This window comes from Acipenser ruthenus, unplaced genomic scaffold, assembly GCF_902713425.1.
Source record: "Acipenser ruthenus unplaced genomic scaffold, fAciRut3.2 maternal haplotype, whole genome shotgun sequence".
NCBI lineage: Eukaryota > Metazoa > Chordata > Actinopteri > Acipenseriformes > Acipenseridae > Acipenser > Acipenser ruthenus.
In genome coordinates this window covers 52,708-68,257 of record NW_026708195.1, presented here as the reverse complement: position 1 = coordinate 68,257, position 15,550 = coordinate 52,708, and the positions used below count along the sequence as shown (strand labels likewise).

The following is a 15,550-nucleotide window of genomic DNA, read 5'->3' as shown; positions in this document are numbered from 1 at the left end:
ATGTGTAAACTAACTCAATATAATTTCTTCGTGCTGTCTGTCTGTCTGTCTGTCTGCCTGTCTGTCTGCAGCTTTAATGAAACTAAACTCTTTTCAGAATGCAGTAAACTAACACAGACACCGAGAAGAAGGGATTATATTGTAGCGTCAAACTGAACAGGATTGTGGGGCTCTGTCTGTCTGTCTGTCTGTCTGTCTGTCTGCAGCTTTAATGAAACTAAACTCTTTTCAGAATGTAGTAAACTAACACAGACACCGAGAAGAAGGGATTATATTGTAGCGTCAAACTGAACAGGATTGTGGGGCTCTGTCTGTCTGTCTGTCTGTCTGTCTGCAGCTTTAATGAAACTAAACTCTTTTCAGAATGTAGTAAACTAACACAGACCCCAAGAAGAAGGGATTATATTGTAGCGTCAAACTGAACAGGATTGTGGGGCTCTGTCTGTCTGTCTGCAGCTTTAATGAAACTAAACTCTTTTCAGAATGTAGTAAACTAACACAGACACCGAGAAGAAGGGATTATATTGTAGCGTCAAACTGAACAGGATTGTGGGGCTCTGTCTGTCTGTCTGTCTGTCTGTCTGTCTGCAGCTTTAATGAAACTAAACTCTTTTCAGAATGTAGTAAACTAACACAGACACCGAGAAGAAGGGATTATATTGAGAGATTTTTATTGAGCAGGATTGTGGGGCTCTGTCCTTTCTTTCTTTCTCTTTCTTTCTGTATGTTTTTCTTTGCATAAAAGACTGGAAGAAACCAGAAAATGTGTTTTTATTTTACTGTAAAAAATAAATAACGACTGAAAACCATCCTAATTTCTGTGCAATAGTAAGACTGTATGTAAATGATACAAACCCCTCTATACAGATCTGGCCAAACGTTTTGCAGCTCCTAGATTTTTAGGATTGAGAGAATTAAAATAAATAAATAAATAAGTAAATAAAAACTATACAAACATAATTTCGATCTTTTTATTTAACATCATGTAATCAAAATAAGCTGCAACATGAGATCGCAAAAAGAAAGTCTACCGGAAGCCATAATCGCAGTAGAGCGAGTATTTCATGTTAGATTTCGAAATGTCACATTTTTCCAGTCGGTTTTTCTATTAAGTATCTGGGGAAAACTCCAAAGCGCTGGGTGTGGAATTCAATATGTTAACAAGGGAACATTATTCAGCAGCTTTCATTGGACTCTATGAAGCTGAGGGAGTTCATTCTATATAGAGGGGGTGGAATTCAATATGTTAACAAGGGAACATTATTCAGCAGCTTTCATTGGACTCTATGAAGCTGAGTGAGTTCATTCTATATAGAGGGGGTGGAATTCAATATGTTAACAAGGGAACATTATTCAGCAGCTTTCATTGGACTCTATGAAGCTGAGTGAGTTCATTCTATATAGAGGGGGTGGAATTCAATATGTTAACAAGGGAACATTATTCAGCAGCTTTCATTGGACTCTATGAAGCTGAGGGAGTTCATTCTATATAGAGGGGGTGGAATTCAATATGTTAACAAGGGAACATTATTCAGCAGCTTTCATTGGACTCTATGAAGCTAAATTAGTTCATTCTATATAGAGAGGGCGATGCAAAACTTCTGACCAGAGCTGGACAGTATGTTAAATAATAATATTCATGGTAGACGTTTGCTGTGTGTATTAATTATTGGGTGTGCACCATGGGACTGATTCACCTGCCATAGCACTGTCAATAGGGTGCACGATCACTAAACTATACTGCGCTAGAATTACATTGTAACTGCAGTTTGAGATCGCTAGACTGGAATTACATTGTAACTGCAGTTTGAGATCACTAGACTGGAATTACATTGTAACTGCAGTTTGAGATCGCTAGACTGGAATTACATTGTAACTGCAGTTTGAGATCGCTAGACTGGAATTACATTGTAACTGCAGTTTGAGATCGCTAGACTGGAATTACATTGTAACTGCAGTTTGAGATCGCTAGACTGGAATTACATTGTAACTGCAGTTTGAGATCGCTAGACTGGAATTACATTGTAACTGCAGTTTGAGATCGCTAGACTGGAATTACATTGTAACTGCAGTTTGAGATCGCTAGACTGGAATTACATTGTAACTGCAGTTTGAAATCACTAGACTAAAATGCTTCAATTTCTGCTCCCATGAAGTTTGTTTTGTGAATTGTAAACAGGGTTGCAGGTATACTAAATGATTATATAAATACTGTAAAAATAAATCATTTTATTTTTTTCTGTTTTAAATGTTTTGTTTAATTTGCTATTAAACTTTGTAACACATTTAAACGTGGTTTTATGATGAATGTCGTGACTGAAATAAAAGAATATATTTAACAAAATGTAATGTTTCCAACAGCCATAGTTTTATATATTATACTGGACTGTGGCTCCAGCAATGATTCAGACAGCCCCCCTGAGTTTCAATAGCCATAGTTTTATATATTATACTGGACTGTGGCTCCAGCAATGATTCAGACAGCCTCCCTGAGTTTCAATAGCCACAGTTTTATATATTATACTGGACTGTGGCTCCTGCAATGATTCAGACAGCCCCCCTGAGTTTCAATAGCCACAGTTTTATATATTATACTGGACTGTGGCTCCAGCAATGATTCAGACAGTCCCCCTGAGTTTCAATAGCCATAGTTTTATATATTATACTGGACTGTGGCTCCACACACAAAGTTTCACTGGTTTGAATGCAGGAAAAAAAATGGTCAATATAAGACATTTATTTTAAAAAAACAAAAACAACAGTCAAAAAGCTGGTAAAAACAATTCATTCAGTTGTAGTTTACACACACATACATTCTCCTTGGCTTGACCACACCTCCCTTCGGCTGTCTGCAACCAATCACAATTCCCCAGGGTGCTTTAGCCACACCCCTGTAGAAATGGTATTGGTGCACTGGCTTACTGGCCCCTCCCACATCCTGGACAGAGAACGTTAACGAGACAGAACACTCCGTCACAGGTGGCACAGACAAACAGCGGACTAATTCACTAGCCTCTCATTTCTGCCTAATAATAATAATAATAATAATACAAATAAAAACACAAAGCTATTTCTTATATCAGATCTCCATCTCAACATCATTGTCTGAAGTTTGCTGCTGCCTCCTAGCAGGCCTGTGCTGGTACTGCAGCAGCAGCGACTGGGTGAGGTCTGTCTGCTGGCTCTGTGGGGTCTCTGGGTCCACGACTGGTTGCTGGTTCTGACCCAGTTTCTTTCCCAGCGACCTGATTGCCTCTGGTATTAAAAAGCCAGGAGGCTGCCACAAAACGAGCTCAGAGCAAGAGGGATAGCTGAAAAAAAAAAAAAAAACACCTGTTAGTTATTATTATTATTATTATTATTATTATTATTATTATTATTATTATTATTTTATCTAGCAGACACCTTTATCCAAGGCGACTCACAGAGACTCGGGTGTGTGAACTATGCATCAGCTGCAGAGTCGCTTACAACAACGTCTCACCCGAAAGACGGAGCACAAGGAGGCTGTGTGATCCAGTGGTTAAAGAAAAGGGCTTGTAACCAGGAGGTCCCCGGTTCAAATCCCACCACAGCCACTGACTCATTGTGTGACCCTGAGCAAGTCACTTAACCTCCTTGTGCTCCGTCTTTCGGGTGAGACGTAGTTGTAAGTGACTCTGCAGCTGATGCATAGTTCACACACCCTAGTCTCTGTAAGTCGCCTTGGATAAAGGCGTCTGCTAAATAAACTAATAATAACCAGGAGGTTAAGTGACTTGCTCAGTGTCACACAAGTGAACATTGTTCAGCAGCTTTCATTGGACTCTATGAAGCTGGGTGAGTTCATTTATATAGAGGGGGTGGAATTCAATATGTTAACAAGGGAACATTATTCAGCAGCTTTCATTGGACTCTATGAAGCTGAGGGAGTTCATTCTATATAGAGGGTGTGGAATTCAATATGTTAACAAGGGAACATTATTCAGCAGCTTTCATTGGACTCTATGAAGCTGAGTGAGTTCATTCTATATAGAGGGGGTGGAATTCAATATGTTAACAAGGGAACATTATTCAGCAGCTTTCATTGGACTCTAAGAAGCTGAGGGAGTTCATTCTATATAGAGGGGGTGGAATTCAATATGTTAACAAGGGAACATTATTCAGCAGCTTTCATTGGACTCTATGAAGCTGAGGGAGTTCATTCTATATAGAGGGTGTGGAATTCAATATGTTAACAAGGGAACATTATTCAGCAGCTTTCATTGGACTCTATGAAGCTGAGGGAGTTCATTCTATATAGAGGGGGTGGAATTCAATATGTTAACAAGGGAACATTATTCAGCAGCTTTCATTGGACTCTATGAAGCTGAGGGAGTTCATTCTATATAGAGGGGGTGGAATTCAATATGTTAACAAGGGAACATTATTCAGCAGGTTTACATTAGAGTTTAATAATAATAATAATTACTCACACTAGCCCTGCTGCTGCTGCCGCACCCAGTCCTGGGGCTCAGAACGCCCTTTAATGAGTTACTGGTAATACTCACAGCGAGTAGAGCAGGTTACTGGGCAGACTGGGAGGCAGTCTGAGATCCCCCCCCGACACTGTGAGAATCAGGGGGGCGTCGCCGGTGACATCAGAACCCGATTCATCCAACTCACACTCCTCCATTTCCAGTCTGAGCGAGGAGGAGGAGAGGGGGAAGGAGAGGGAGGGAGGGAGAGGGAGGGAGGAAGGGAGGGAGGAGGAGAGGGGGGAGGGAGGGAGGGAGAGGAGAGGGAGGGAGAGGAGAGGGGGAGAGGAGAGGAGAGGGGGAGAGAGGAGAGGGGGGAGAGGGGGGAGGGGGGAGAGGAGAGGGGGAGAGGAGAGGGGGAGAGGGGGGAGGGAGAGGGGGGAGAGGAGGGAGGGAGGGGAGTAGAGGGGGAGTAGAGGGGGAGGGAGGGGGGGAGTAGAGGGGGAGGGAGGGGGGGAGTAGAGGGGGAGGGAGGGGGGGGAGAAAGAGTCAAAAATATGCAGGTCAAATAGCGTTGGGTTTAGTGTTTCCTTGATAAGAAACTTAAAAATGATCCACTCACTTTTCCTCTATTTCTCTGAAGTGCTGAAACTCCCTAGTCCTCCGGTCCACAGATGGCGCCACAGGGTACCTCTCGTTGTCATTCCTCCTCCTGGGCACTGGGGGAGCTGTCCTGTAGCTGGAAGCGCCTGCTGCGGCTGTGGCAGACGCAGCAGTGTCCTTGCTCTGCCCTTGCTGTGGGGGTGCTGTGGGGAAGCCTGTGCAGGCGTAAGCATGGTCGTTATCCAGGCTGAGACAGGTGAAGCGAGCTGCCATCATGTCTTCAGTGAGGAGGTGTTTGCACACAGGCCCCCTGGTGGTGAGACAGGGAAGAGGCGGTTGAAATTATTATTATTATTATTATTTATTTCTTAGCAGGCGCCCTTATCCAGGGCGACTTACAATTGTTACAAGATATCAGATTATTTTTTACATACAATTCCCCATTTATACAAACAGACGTAAAACTAAGGTCCTATTGGAAGTGACTCTGCAGCAGCAGCAGCAGCAGTTGTTGATGATGCAGAGTTCACCCCCCTAGTCTCTGCGAGTCGCTTTGGATAAAAGCGTCTGCTAAATGACTCAATAATAATAATAATAATAATATTTCTTAGCAGACGCCCTTATCCAGGGCGACTTACAATTGTTACAAGATATCACATTATTTTTACATACAATTCCCCATTTATACAGTTGGGTTTTTACTGGAGCAATCTAGGTAAAGTACCTTGCTCAAGGGTACAGCAGCAGTGTCCCCCCCACCTGGGATTGAACCCACGACCCTCCGGCCAAGAGTCCAGAGCCCTAACCACTACTTCACACATGTACTCACTTAGCAGACGCTTTTATCCGAAGCGACTCGCAGAGACTAGGGGGGTGAACTCTGCATCATCAACAACTGCTGCTGCTGCTGCTGCAGAGTCACTTCCAATAGGAGCTCGTTTGTTTGACGTCTCACCTGAGAGACGGAGCACAAGGAGGTGAAGCGACTCGCTCAGGGTCACTCGCACACACAGGGAGTCAGTGGGAGCATATGAACGCACTTTATAAATTATAACATCATTAAAAAAAATTATAAAACAAATAAATAAATTATGAGACGACGCTCCCTTCAGAGTCCCAAACGAAGACCGGCCTGCTTCGGTTTTCTATGGTGTTTTAAAGTGGAAGATGCCTGGGTCTCTGTTTCTGACACTCACTGATCTGCAAGCTTGTCAATTCGTCGTTTCGATTTCCCACAGCGCCACTGACTTCTGTACGGAGAGAGAGAGAGAGAGAGAGAGAGAGAGAGAGAGAGAGAGAGAGAGAGAGAGAGAGAGAGAGAGAGGGAGAGAGAGAGGGAGACAGAGAGCGTGAGAGAGGAGAGCGTAAGAGAGAGAGAGCGTGAGAGAGCGAGCGAGAGAGTGAGAGAGAGGAGAGAGCGTGGGAAAGAGAGACAGCGTGAGAGTGAGAGAGTGAGAGAGAGAGAGACAAACAGAACGAGAGTTAATTAGGGCTTCCAAAAAGGGGGCCATCGATTTCAAAAACGGGGCTATCAATTACAGAAATTGGGGCTAATTTCCAAAAAAGGGACTGTCAATTTTTAAAAAAATGGGCTAATTTTTTTAAAGGGGCTATCTATTTAAAAAAAACAAAAAAAAGGGACCAATCAGAAATGGACTTGAGGACTTGAACCAACCTTTCCGTAGCTGTGAACTCTGTACCCCTGGGATCCCCCCACGGCATGCTTTCAGGGACATCTTGTTGCCAGGGAAACTCCGCCTTGGCAACCGGCCAGGGGTCGTGACCCTCGGCTCCGCCTCGGGATTTCCGGATCAATCCGGGAGGCATGGAGTTTCTGGGAATTTGGGAAGAGACCGTACCAATCACAAACTGCCTGGGGTCCATCACAGGACGTCCGTCCCACCAGGAGGAGGAAAGGGGGGGAGGGGGGGAGGGGGGGGAAGGAAAGGGAGGGGTGGGCCAAGGGTCAAAGGTTAGTCCCTAAAGGTCATCTCTTTCAGCGTCGCTAAACAACGCGGGACTGAAGATTTGGAAATGCAAAAATTGAATGTTTTTGTTGTTGTTTATATTAAAGTCCGGTGTTTTGAGGTCGTCTTCAGATGCTGAAGAAAAAAAAAACAAAGAGAAATTAAAAAAGATGTTAGAAAACGAGATAACTGGGGGTTTTTGTGTGTTTTGTTTTTTTAAATAAATAAATAAATAAATCAATAAATAAAGTATAATATAAAAATCTGTGTTTCTTTGGCTGCTGTTTCGTTCAAGTGGATTAAGTTTGCTTTCGGCTGTGCACCAGCGAAACTAAAGACAGTTTGGCAGCGAACAATACATCTGTGTTTGTGCATATATATACACATATATTCAGAAAAATACCAGCAGTAAATCATTTTATTTAGCACTCTGCGGCAGCTGCACATTTCCTTTAAATGTTTAGACACAAAACATTCAAAAATACTCGTATGTGTTACACTTACACACCCACCATCCGCGCCTCTTCCCCGGCTGCCTACACTAAACCAGCCCGAGGCTTCAGTTGCGGCCTTCTGTTTTTAGATTTGTTCACCGTGTAGGCGTCAGTTTCGATTTCAACACCACTATATATACATATATCAACTTTTATTATTACTGCTACTATTATTATTGTTGTTATAATTACTATTATAAAGTTGTTGGTGTGTTATTCGGTTTAATTTTAAAAAAAACCCAACAAAAACAAACGTTCAGCCCATTACCCGTGTTGTGTTGCCGTCTCTATGAGTAATAGACACTACATCTCCCAGACTGCACTGGGACCTGGACTACAGCAGCCCGCCTGCGACCCAGCGCGCGTCAGACATTGGACTACAGAACCCAGAAGCCACCGCGACGTCGTCCCCTTTCTGACGACTCTAAAGCGCAATTAAAATATAACGGTCTCTGGTTTTTAAATGGGATTTTTTTTTTTTTTTTTTTTTAAAACAATATCCACTTCGGTCACGATTTTATTTATTTATTTATTTATTTATTTATTTTTATGTTTTAGAAATTTTATAACAGTGTGTGTGTGTGTGTGTGTGCGCGCGATGGAGTTCGAGAAGTTGCCCTGACAACACATTCAGAAAGAAAAATACCATAAATAAATAAATAAAGAAAGAAAGAAAGGTTATAATATGGATTATAAAATAGATACATACAGGTGTACATATGAAACTAAACACGGTACAATTACACACGCGTAATCCGTGGCGTATCCGACTGCAGGGGGACCAGAGCCAGGGCGGATCTGTGAAATGTCGGCTGAACGAATCCTGTTTTAAACACCATTACACACAGCTGGAACAATGGCTAGATTCACACAGTTCCTCTTCTGCTGAGCGACGGGCAGGAGACTGAAATCGATAGGCGAACAGGATTTATTCACATATGGACACACTGAACAGCTGCGCTTGGACTCTGCTGACCTCAGCACCACGTCACTGTAACCTCAGCTGATGACCTCAGCATTACGTCACTGTAACCTCAGCTGATGACCTCAGCATCACGTCACTGGATCCTCAGCTGATGACCTCAGCATTACGTCACTGGATCCTCAGCTGATGACCTCAGCATCACGTCACTGGATCCTCAGCTGATGACCTCAGCATCACGTCGCTGGATCCTCAGCTGATGAAATCCTCTGTTTTTCCCTCTGGACACTTTATCACCCTTCCTTAAATGCGCTTTACTTGCTCTTATCTGCCCTCTATTTTACTGTGTTTAATCCTGTACTTCAGAGTACTGTAATCTGTCACAAGAGTTATTGAATCTGTAGTATTTTGTATTTAATTATATCCTGATGTAACTATCACTGACGCTGTTATCTGCTGTATTATTGAACTGTATTTTGTCACACTTGTACTTGCTTGAACCAAAGTCATTGTATTTATCTTGCTCTTAATTGTATTAATACTTGTACTGTGATTCTTGAAATGTATTTTTGTTTACGACTCTAAGTCGCCCTGGATAAGGGCGTCTGCTAAGAAATAAATAATAATAATAATGATGACCTCAGCGCCTCGTCACTGGATCCTCAGCTGATGCGCTATCCTTGCAATATCGCACTGCTAATCTGTCACTGTAGATCTAACTCACTGTGATCCTAACTCGCTGCATCCTAGCTCATATTGGATTCTAGTAGCGTTATTATTATACATAGCATCCTAGTTCATATTGTATTCTAGTAGTGTTATTATTATACAGAGCATCCTAGTTCATATTGGATTCTAGTAGTGTTATTATTCCCCACAAACTTTGCTTTTGTGACCAGGACAGTGATATTTTGAAATTTATCTATTTCCAATGAGAAAACGGGCGAATTTGTGTCTTTTCGTTCACATAAAGTCAGAAAAAAACAACATATGAATCCAAATTAACATGTATTTGTACTAAAGTAATACAAAAATGACTACAAAAGATTTAGAAGTGAGTAGTTTTTCGAGATTTACGATTATACTGTAAATCACTTTCACGAATCAGCCCCCAAATGTAGTCTCCCATCATGTTCTCGTTATACTGTCCTTCACTGACAGCTCATCCAGGAGCCTCAAAGCCGTGCTGCTCCATAATGGTAACAAGTACCCGTCTCTTCCCCTGGCTCACTCGGTGCACCTCAAAGAGGATTACAACAGCATCAAGACCTTGCTGGACGCCTTGAAGTATGATGAGTACGGCTGGGACCCCCGGAAGGTGCTGATGCCACCACTGCACATCAAATTGGGTTTTTAGTGTTATTATTATACAGAGCATCCTAGTTCATATTGGATTCTAGCAGTGTTATTATTATACACAGCATCCTAGTTCATATTGGATTCTAGTAGTGTTATTATTATACAGAGCATCCTAGTTCATATTGGATTCTAGCAGTGTTATTATTATACACAGCATCCTAGTTCATATTGGATTCTAGTAGTGTTATTATTATACACAGCATCCTAGTTCATATTGTATTCTAGTAGTGTTATTATTATACATAGCATCCTAGTTCATATTGTATTCTAGTAGTGTTATTATTATACAGAGCATCCTAGTTCATATTGGATTCTAGTAGTGTTATTATTATACATAGCATCCTAGTTCATATTGTATTCTAGTAGTGTTATTATTATACATAGCATCCTAGTTCATATTGGATTCTAGTAGTGTTATTATTATACAGAGCATCCTAGTTCATATTGTATTCTAGTAGTGTTATTATTATACATAGCATCCTAGTTCATATTGTATTAGAACATAAGAACATAAGAAAGTTTACAAACGAGAGGAGGCCCCCATTCAGCCCATCTTGCTCGTTTGGTTGTTAGTAGCTTATTGATCCCAGAATCTCATCAAGCAGCTTCTTGAAGGATCCCAGGGTGTCAGCTTCAACAACATTACTGGGGAGTTGGTTCCAGACCCTCACGATTCTCTGTGTAAAAAAGTGCCTCCTATTTTCTGTTCTGAATGCCCCTTTATCTAATTTGTGACCCCTGGTCCTTGTTTCTTTTTTCAGTCCCCTGGGTTGACATTGTCTATACCTTTTAGGATTATGAATGCTTGAATCAGATCCCCGCGTAGTCTTCTTTGTTCAAGACTGAATAGATTCAATTCTTTTAGCCTGTCTGCATACGACATGCCTTTTAAACCCGGGATAATTCTGGTCGCTCTTCTTTGCACTCTTTCTAGAGCAGCAATATCCTTTTTGTAACGAGGTGACCAGAACTGAACACAATATTCTAGGTGAGGTCTTACTAATGCATTGTAAAGTTTTAACATGACTTCCCTTGATTTAAATTCAACACTCTCTCTCCACCAAATATATTTAATTCTGCAATACACAGCCTTGTCCACACGGGGGCAGCATTGTTTTTTCATTGCTTTACCAGACCTCTCTGTGCTTTACAATGCTTCCCTATGCTTTACCAGACCTCTCTGTGCTTTACAATGCTTCCCTATGCTTTACCAGACCCCTCTGTGCTTTACAATGCTTCCCTATGCTTTACCAGACCTCTCTGTGCTTTACAATGCTTCCCTATGCTTTACCAGACCTCTCTGTGCTTTACAATGCTTCCCTATGCTTTACCAGACCTCTCTGTGCTTTACAATGCTTCCCTATGCTTTACCAGACCTCTCTGTGCTTTACAATGCTTCCCTATGCTTTACCAGACCTCTCTGTGCTTTACAATGCTTCCCTATGCTTTACCAGACCTCTCTGTGCTTTACAATGCTTCCCTATGCTTTACCAGACCTCTCTGTGCTTTACAATGCTTCCCTATGCTTTACAATGCTTCCCTATGTGATAACACTATGTAACACCATTTTTGTTCCTGGGTAGTAAGTGTTATTTCCTAATTGCTTATGCCTCAAAAGTATAGAAAATGGCTATTATTCCCCACAAACTTTGCTTTTGTGACCAGGACAGTGATATTTTGAAATTTATCTATTTCCAATGAGAAAACGGGCGAATTTGTGTCTTTTCGTTCACATAAAGTCAGAAAAAAACAACATATGAATCCAAATTAACATGTATTTGTACTAAAGTAATACAAAAATGACTACAAAAGATTTAGAAGTGAGTAGTTTTTCGAGATTTACGATTATACTGTAAATCACTTTCACGAATCAGCCCCCAAATGTAGTCTCCCATCATGTTCTCGTTATACTGTCCTTCACTGACAGCTCATCCAGGAGCCTCAAAGCCGTGCTGCTCCATAATGGTAACAAGTACCCGTCTCTTCCCCTGGCTCACTCGGTGCACCTCAAAGAGGATTACAACAGCATCAAGACCTTGCTGGACGCCTTGAAGTATGATGAGTACGGCTGGGACCCCCGGAAGGTGCTGATGCCACCACTGCACATCAAATTGGGCCTTATGAAACAATTTGTCAGAGCTCTAGATAAGGAGTCGACAGCCTTCAAGTACCTTCAAGACTTCTTCCCTAAGCTGTCTGAGGCAAAGGTCAAAGCCGGTGTCTTCGTCAGACCACAGATAAAGAAGATCCTGGAGTGCAATGAATTCCCCAAGAAGCTCACTAGTAAGGAGAAAGCGGCTTGGGACAGCTTTGTCGCAGTGGTTCGGGGCTTCCTGGGCAATCACAAGGCCGAAAACTATGTGGAGCTGGTTGAGACTCTGGTGAAGAACTACGGCACAATGGGCTGTAGGATGTCCCTCAAAGTCCATATCCTTGATGCTCATCTTGATAAATTCAAGGAGAACATGGGAGCGTACTCGGAGGAGCAAGGCGAGCGCTTCCACCAGGATATACTGGACTTTGAACGCCGCTACCAAGGATAGTATAACGAGAACATGATGGGAGACTACATTTGGGGGCTGATTCATGAAAGTGATTTACAGTATAATCGTAAATCTCGAAAAACTACTCACTTCTAAATCTTTTGTAGTCATTTTTGTATTACTTTAGTACAAATACATGTTAATTTGGATTCAAATGTTGTTTTTTTCTGACTTTATGTGAACGAAAAGACACAAATTCGCCCGTTTTCTCATTGGAAATAGGTCAATTTCAAAATATCACTGTCCTGGTCACAAAAGCAAAGTTTGTGGGGAATAATAGCCATTTTCTATACTTTTGAGGCATAAGCAATTAGGAAATAACACTTACTACCCAGGAACAAAAAAAAAAAATGCTTCCCTACGTGATAATGTTAATAAAGCTAGTAAGAAGTAAGAAATAAGAGAATGTATTTAAAAAAACAAACAAACAAAAAAAGCAGATAATCCTTTTTCCGATCCAAGTCTGGGATGTGGTAAAACCAGTTTGGGATGAGATACCAGTTAGCGACACGCAGGGTTTTGATTGGAGGACGAAGGGGCGAGTAGGCAAGTTTACAAAAATACCTCGAAAATATTTTTATTTCCCTATGTTTTACCAGAAATCTCTGTGCTTTACAATGCTTCCCTATGCTTTACCAGACCTCTCTGTGCTTTACAATGCTTCCCTATGCTTTACCAGACCTCTCTGTGCTTTACAATGCTTCCCTATGCTTTACCAGACCCTCTCTGTGCTTTACAATGCTTCCCTATGCTTTACCAGACCTCTCTGTGCTTTACAATGCTTCCCTATGCTTTACCAGACCTCTCTGTGCTTTACAATGCTTCCCTATGCTTTACCAGACCTCTCTGTGCTTTACAATGCTTCCCTAAGCTTTACCAGACCTCTCTGTGCTTTACAATGCTTCCCTATGCTTTACCAGACCTCTCTGTGCTTTACAATGCTTCCCTATGCTTTACCACACCTCTCTGTGCTTTACAATGCTTCCCTATGCTTTACCACACCTCTCTGTGCTTTACAATGCTTCCCTATGCTTTACCAGACCTCTCTGTGCTTTACAATGCTTCCCTATGCTTTACCAGACCTCTCTGTGCTTTACAATGCTTCCCTATGCTTTACCAGACCTCTCTGTGCTTTACAATGCTTCCCTATGCTTTAGCAGACCTCTCTGTGCTTTACAATGCTTCCCTATGCTTCACCAGACCTCTCTGTGCTTTACAATGCTTCCCTATGCTTTACCAGACCTCTCTGTGCTTTACAATGCTTCCCTATGCTTTACCACACCTCTCTGTGCTTTACAATGCTTCCCTATGCTTTACCACACCTCTCTGTGCTTTACAATGCTTCCCTATGCTTTACCAGACCTCTCTGTGCTTTACAATGCTTCCCTATGCTTTACCAGACCTCTCTGTGCTTTACAATGCTTCCCTATGCTTTACCAGACCTCTCTGTGCTTTACAATGCTTCCCTATGCTTTACCACACCTCTCTGTGCTTTACAATGCTTCCCTATGCTTTACCAGACCTCTCTGTGCTTTACAATGCTTCCCTATGCTTTACCATACCTCTCTGTGCTTTACAATGCTTCCCTATGCTTTACCAGACCTCTCTGTGCTTTACAATGCTTCCCTATGCTTTACCACACCTCTCTGTGCTTTACAATGCTTCCCTATGCTATCCGGTAAAAGGATTATCTGCTTATTAATTTTTAAAAATTTTTTAAAAATAATTCTCTTACTTCTTACTAGCTTTATTAACATTATCAATCAATCAATTAATCAATCAATCAGTCAATCAATCTTTATTTTCTATAGCGCCTTTCATAGTGGAGCACCATCACATTGCACTTTACAAGTGGTTAGGGCTGTGGACTCTTGGCCGGAGGGTCGTGGGTTCAATCCCAGGTGGGGGACACTGCTGCTGTACCCTTGAGCAAGGTACTTTACCTAGATTGCTCCAGTAAAAACCCAACTGTATAAATGGGGAATTGTGTGTAAAAATAATGTGATATCTTGTAACAATTGCAAGTCGCCCTGGATAAGGGAGGACCTCAGCTTGCAGGCAGGGGCACAGCGGGTCAGAACAGGGGTGAGGAGGTGCTCAGGACCTGTGTGATGAAGGGCCTTGCAGGGGAGCAGGAGAGTTTGGAAAGTAATCCTGAACTTTACAGGGGGGGGGGGCCTTCCAGGGTTGAGGTTTAGGAAGAGCTGGGTGTCCTCAGCATAGAAATATGAGGCTGTGCTGGCGGATGAGGTGACCCAAGGGAAGCATGTAGATATTGAAGAGAAGAGGACCAAGAACAGATCCTTGGGGGACACCACAAGTCACTGGGTTTGCAACACCACTGCGTCCAGCAGAGAAGACAGACTGCATGCGTCCGGATAGGTGAGAGGACATCCAGGAGAGACAGGTTCCAGAGATCCCAGCATACATCTGGAGGCAGTCAAGAAAAATGCCATGATCTGTGGTGTCAAAAGCGGCCGTTAGGTCAAGGAGGACAAGGACAGAGGGAGCACCAGCATCAGCACTGAGCAGAAGATCATTCAGAATCCGGAGCAGAGCAGTTTCGGTACTGTGATGCGGCCGGAAGCCAGAATGCAGAGATTCAAGCAGATTGTATATCCATGAGATGTTTCATCAGCTGATTGGCTGCAGCCCTTTCGAGAGTTTTGGAGAGAAAAGGGAGACGGGAGATGGGATAAGTCAGTCGGGTCGGGGGAGGGTGTTCTGAGTACCGACGTAACTCTGGCAAGCTTAAGAGCAGCAGGAACCAAGCCAGAGTCCAGGGAGAGGTTGAGAGTGTGAATTGTCACTGACCATCTTTAAAATCCATTCTCTCACCTCTTATTAGCTTTATTAACATGATCACCGGCCCCTCCCTTTAAAGGAGCACTGACCATCTTTTAAATCCATTCTCTCACCTCTTATTAGCTTTATTAACAGGATCACTGGCCCCTCCCTTTAAAGGAGTGCTGACCATCTTTAAAATCCATTCTCTCACCTTTATTAACATGATCACATAAGGAAGCATTGTAAAGCACAGAGAGGTCTGGTAAAGCATAGGGAAGCATTGTAAAGCACAGAGAGGTCTGGTAAAGCATAGGGAAGCATTGTAAAGCACAGAGAGGTCTGGCAAAGCATAGGGAAACATTGTAAAGCACAGAGAGGTGTGGTGAAGCATTGTAAAGCACAGAGAGGTCTGGTAAAGCATAGGGAAGCATTGTAAAGC

The 15,550-nt window shown here is 42.4% G+C and overlaps 1 protein-coding gene across 7 annotated transcripts; it reads right to left on the bottom strand.

Moving 5' to 3' along the window:
- Positions 1 to 2,721: 2,721 nt before the first annotated feature.
- On the bottom strand, positions 2,722 to 7,849 carry LOC117414428 (uncharacterized). 7 transcript variants are annotated; one of them, XM_034024178.3, is made up of 6 exons: positions 7,769 to 7,849; positions 6,715 to 7,141; positions 6,236 to 6,289; positions 5,059 to 5,349; positions 4,530 to 4,661; positions 2,722 to 3,311 (listed from the first exon to the last, which is right to left on the bottom strand). In XM_034024178.3, the coding sequence occupies exons 2-6, from the start codon at positions 6,921 to 6,923 to the stop codon at positions 3,080 to 3,082; spliced, it is 918 nt and encodes a 305-aa protein (XP_033880069.1). In that variant the 5' UTR covers positions 6,924 to 7,141; positions 7,769 to 7,849; the 3' UTR covers positions 2,722 to 3,079. The 7 variants fall into 7 exon arrangements, with proteins under 7 accessions (XP_033880069.1, XP_058876235.1, XP_033880068.1 ...); XM_059020252.1 differs by having other exon boundaries at positions 6,715 to 6,873; positions 7,769 to 7,810; XM_034024177.3 differs by lacking the exon at positions 7,769 to 7,849 and adding an exon at positions 7,511 to 7,762.
- Between the last annotated feature and the right edge of the window lie 7,701 nt (positions 7,850 to 15,550).

What these genes read in the sequence shown, in the direction of transcription:
- LOC117414428 (XM_034024178.3), bottom strand. Translation starts at nt 6,923, where the DNA reads ATGGACCCCAGGCAGTTTGTGATTGGTACGGTCTCTTCCCAAATTCCC. An exon ending in GAGTTCACAGCTACGGAAAG is followed by an intron (nt 6,290 to 6,714) that starts GTTGGTTCAAGT and finishes CTCTCCGTACAG; the next exon opens with AAGTCAGTGGCGCTGTGGGA. An exon ending in AGTAACCTGCTCTACTCGCT is followed by an intron (nt 3,312 to 4,529) that starts GTGAGTATTACC and finishes TTTTTTTTTCAG; the next exon opens with CTATCCCTCTTGCTCTGAGC.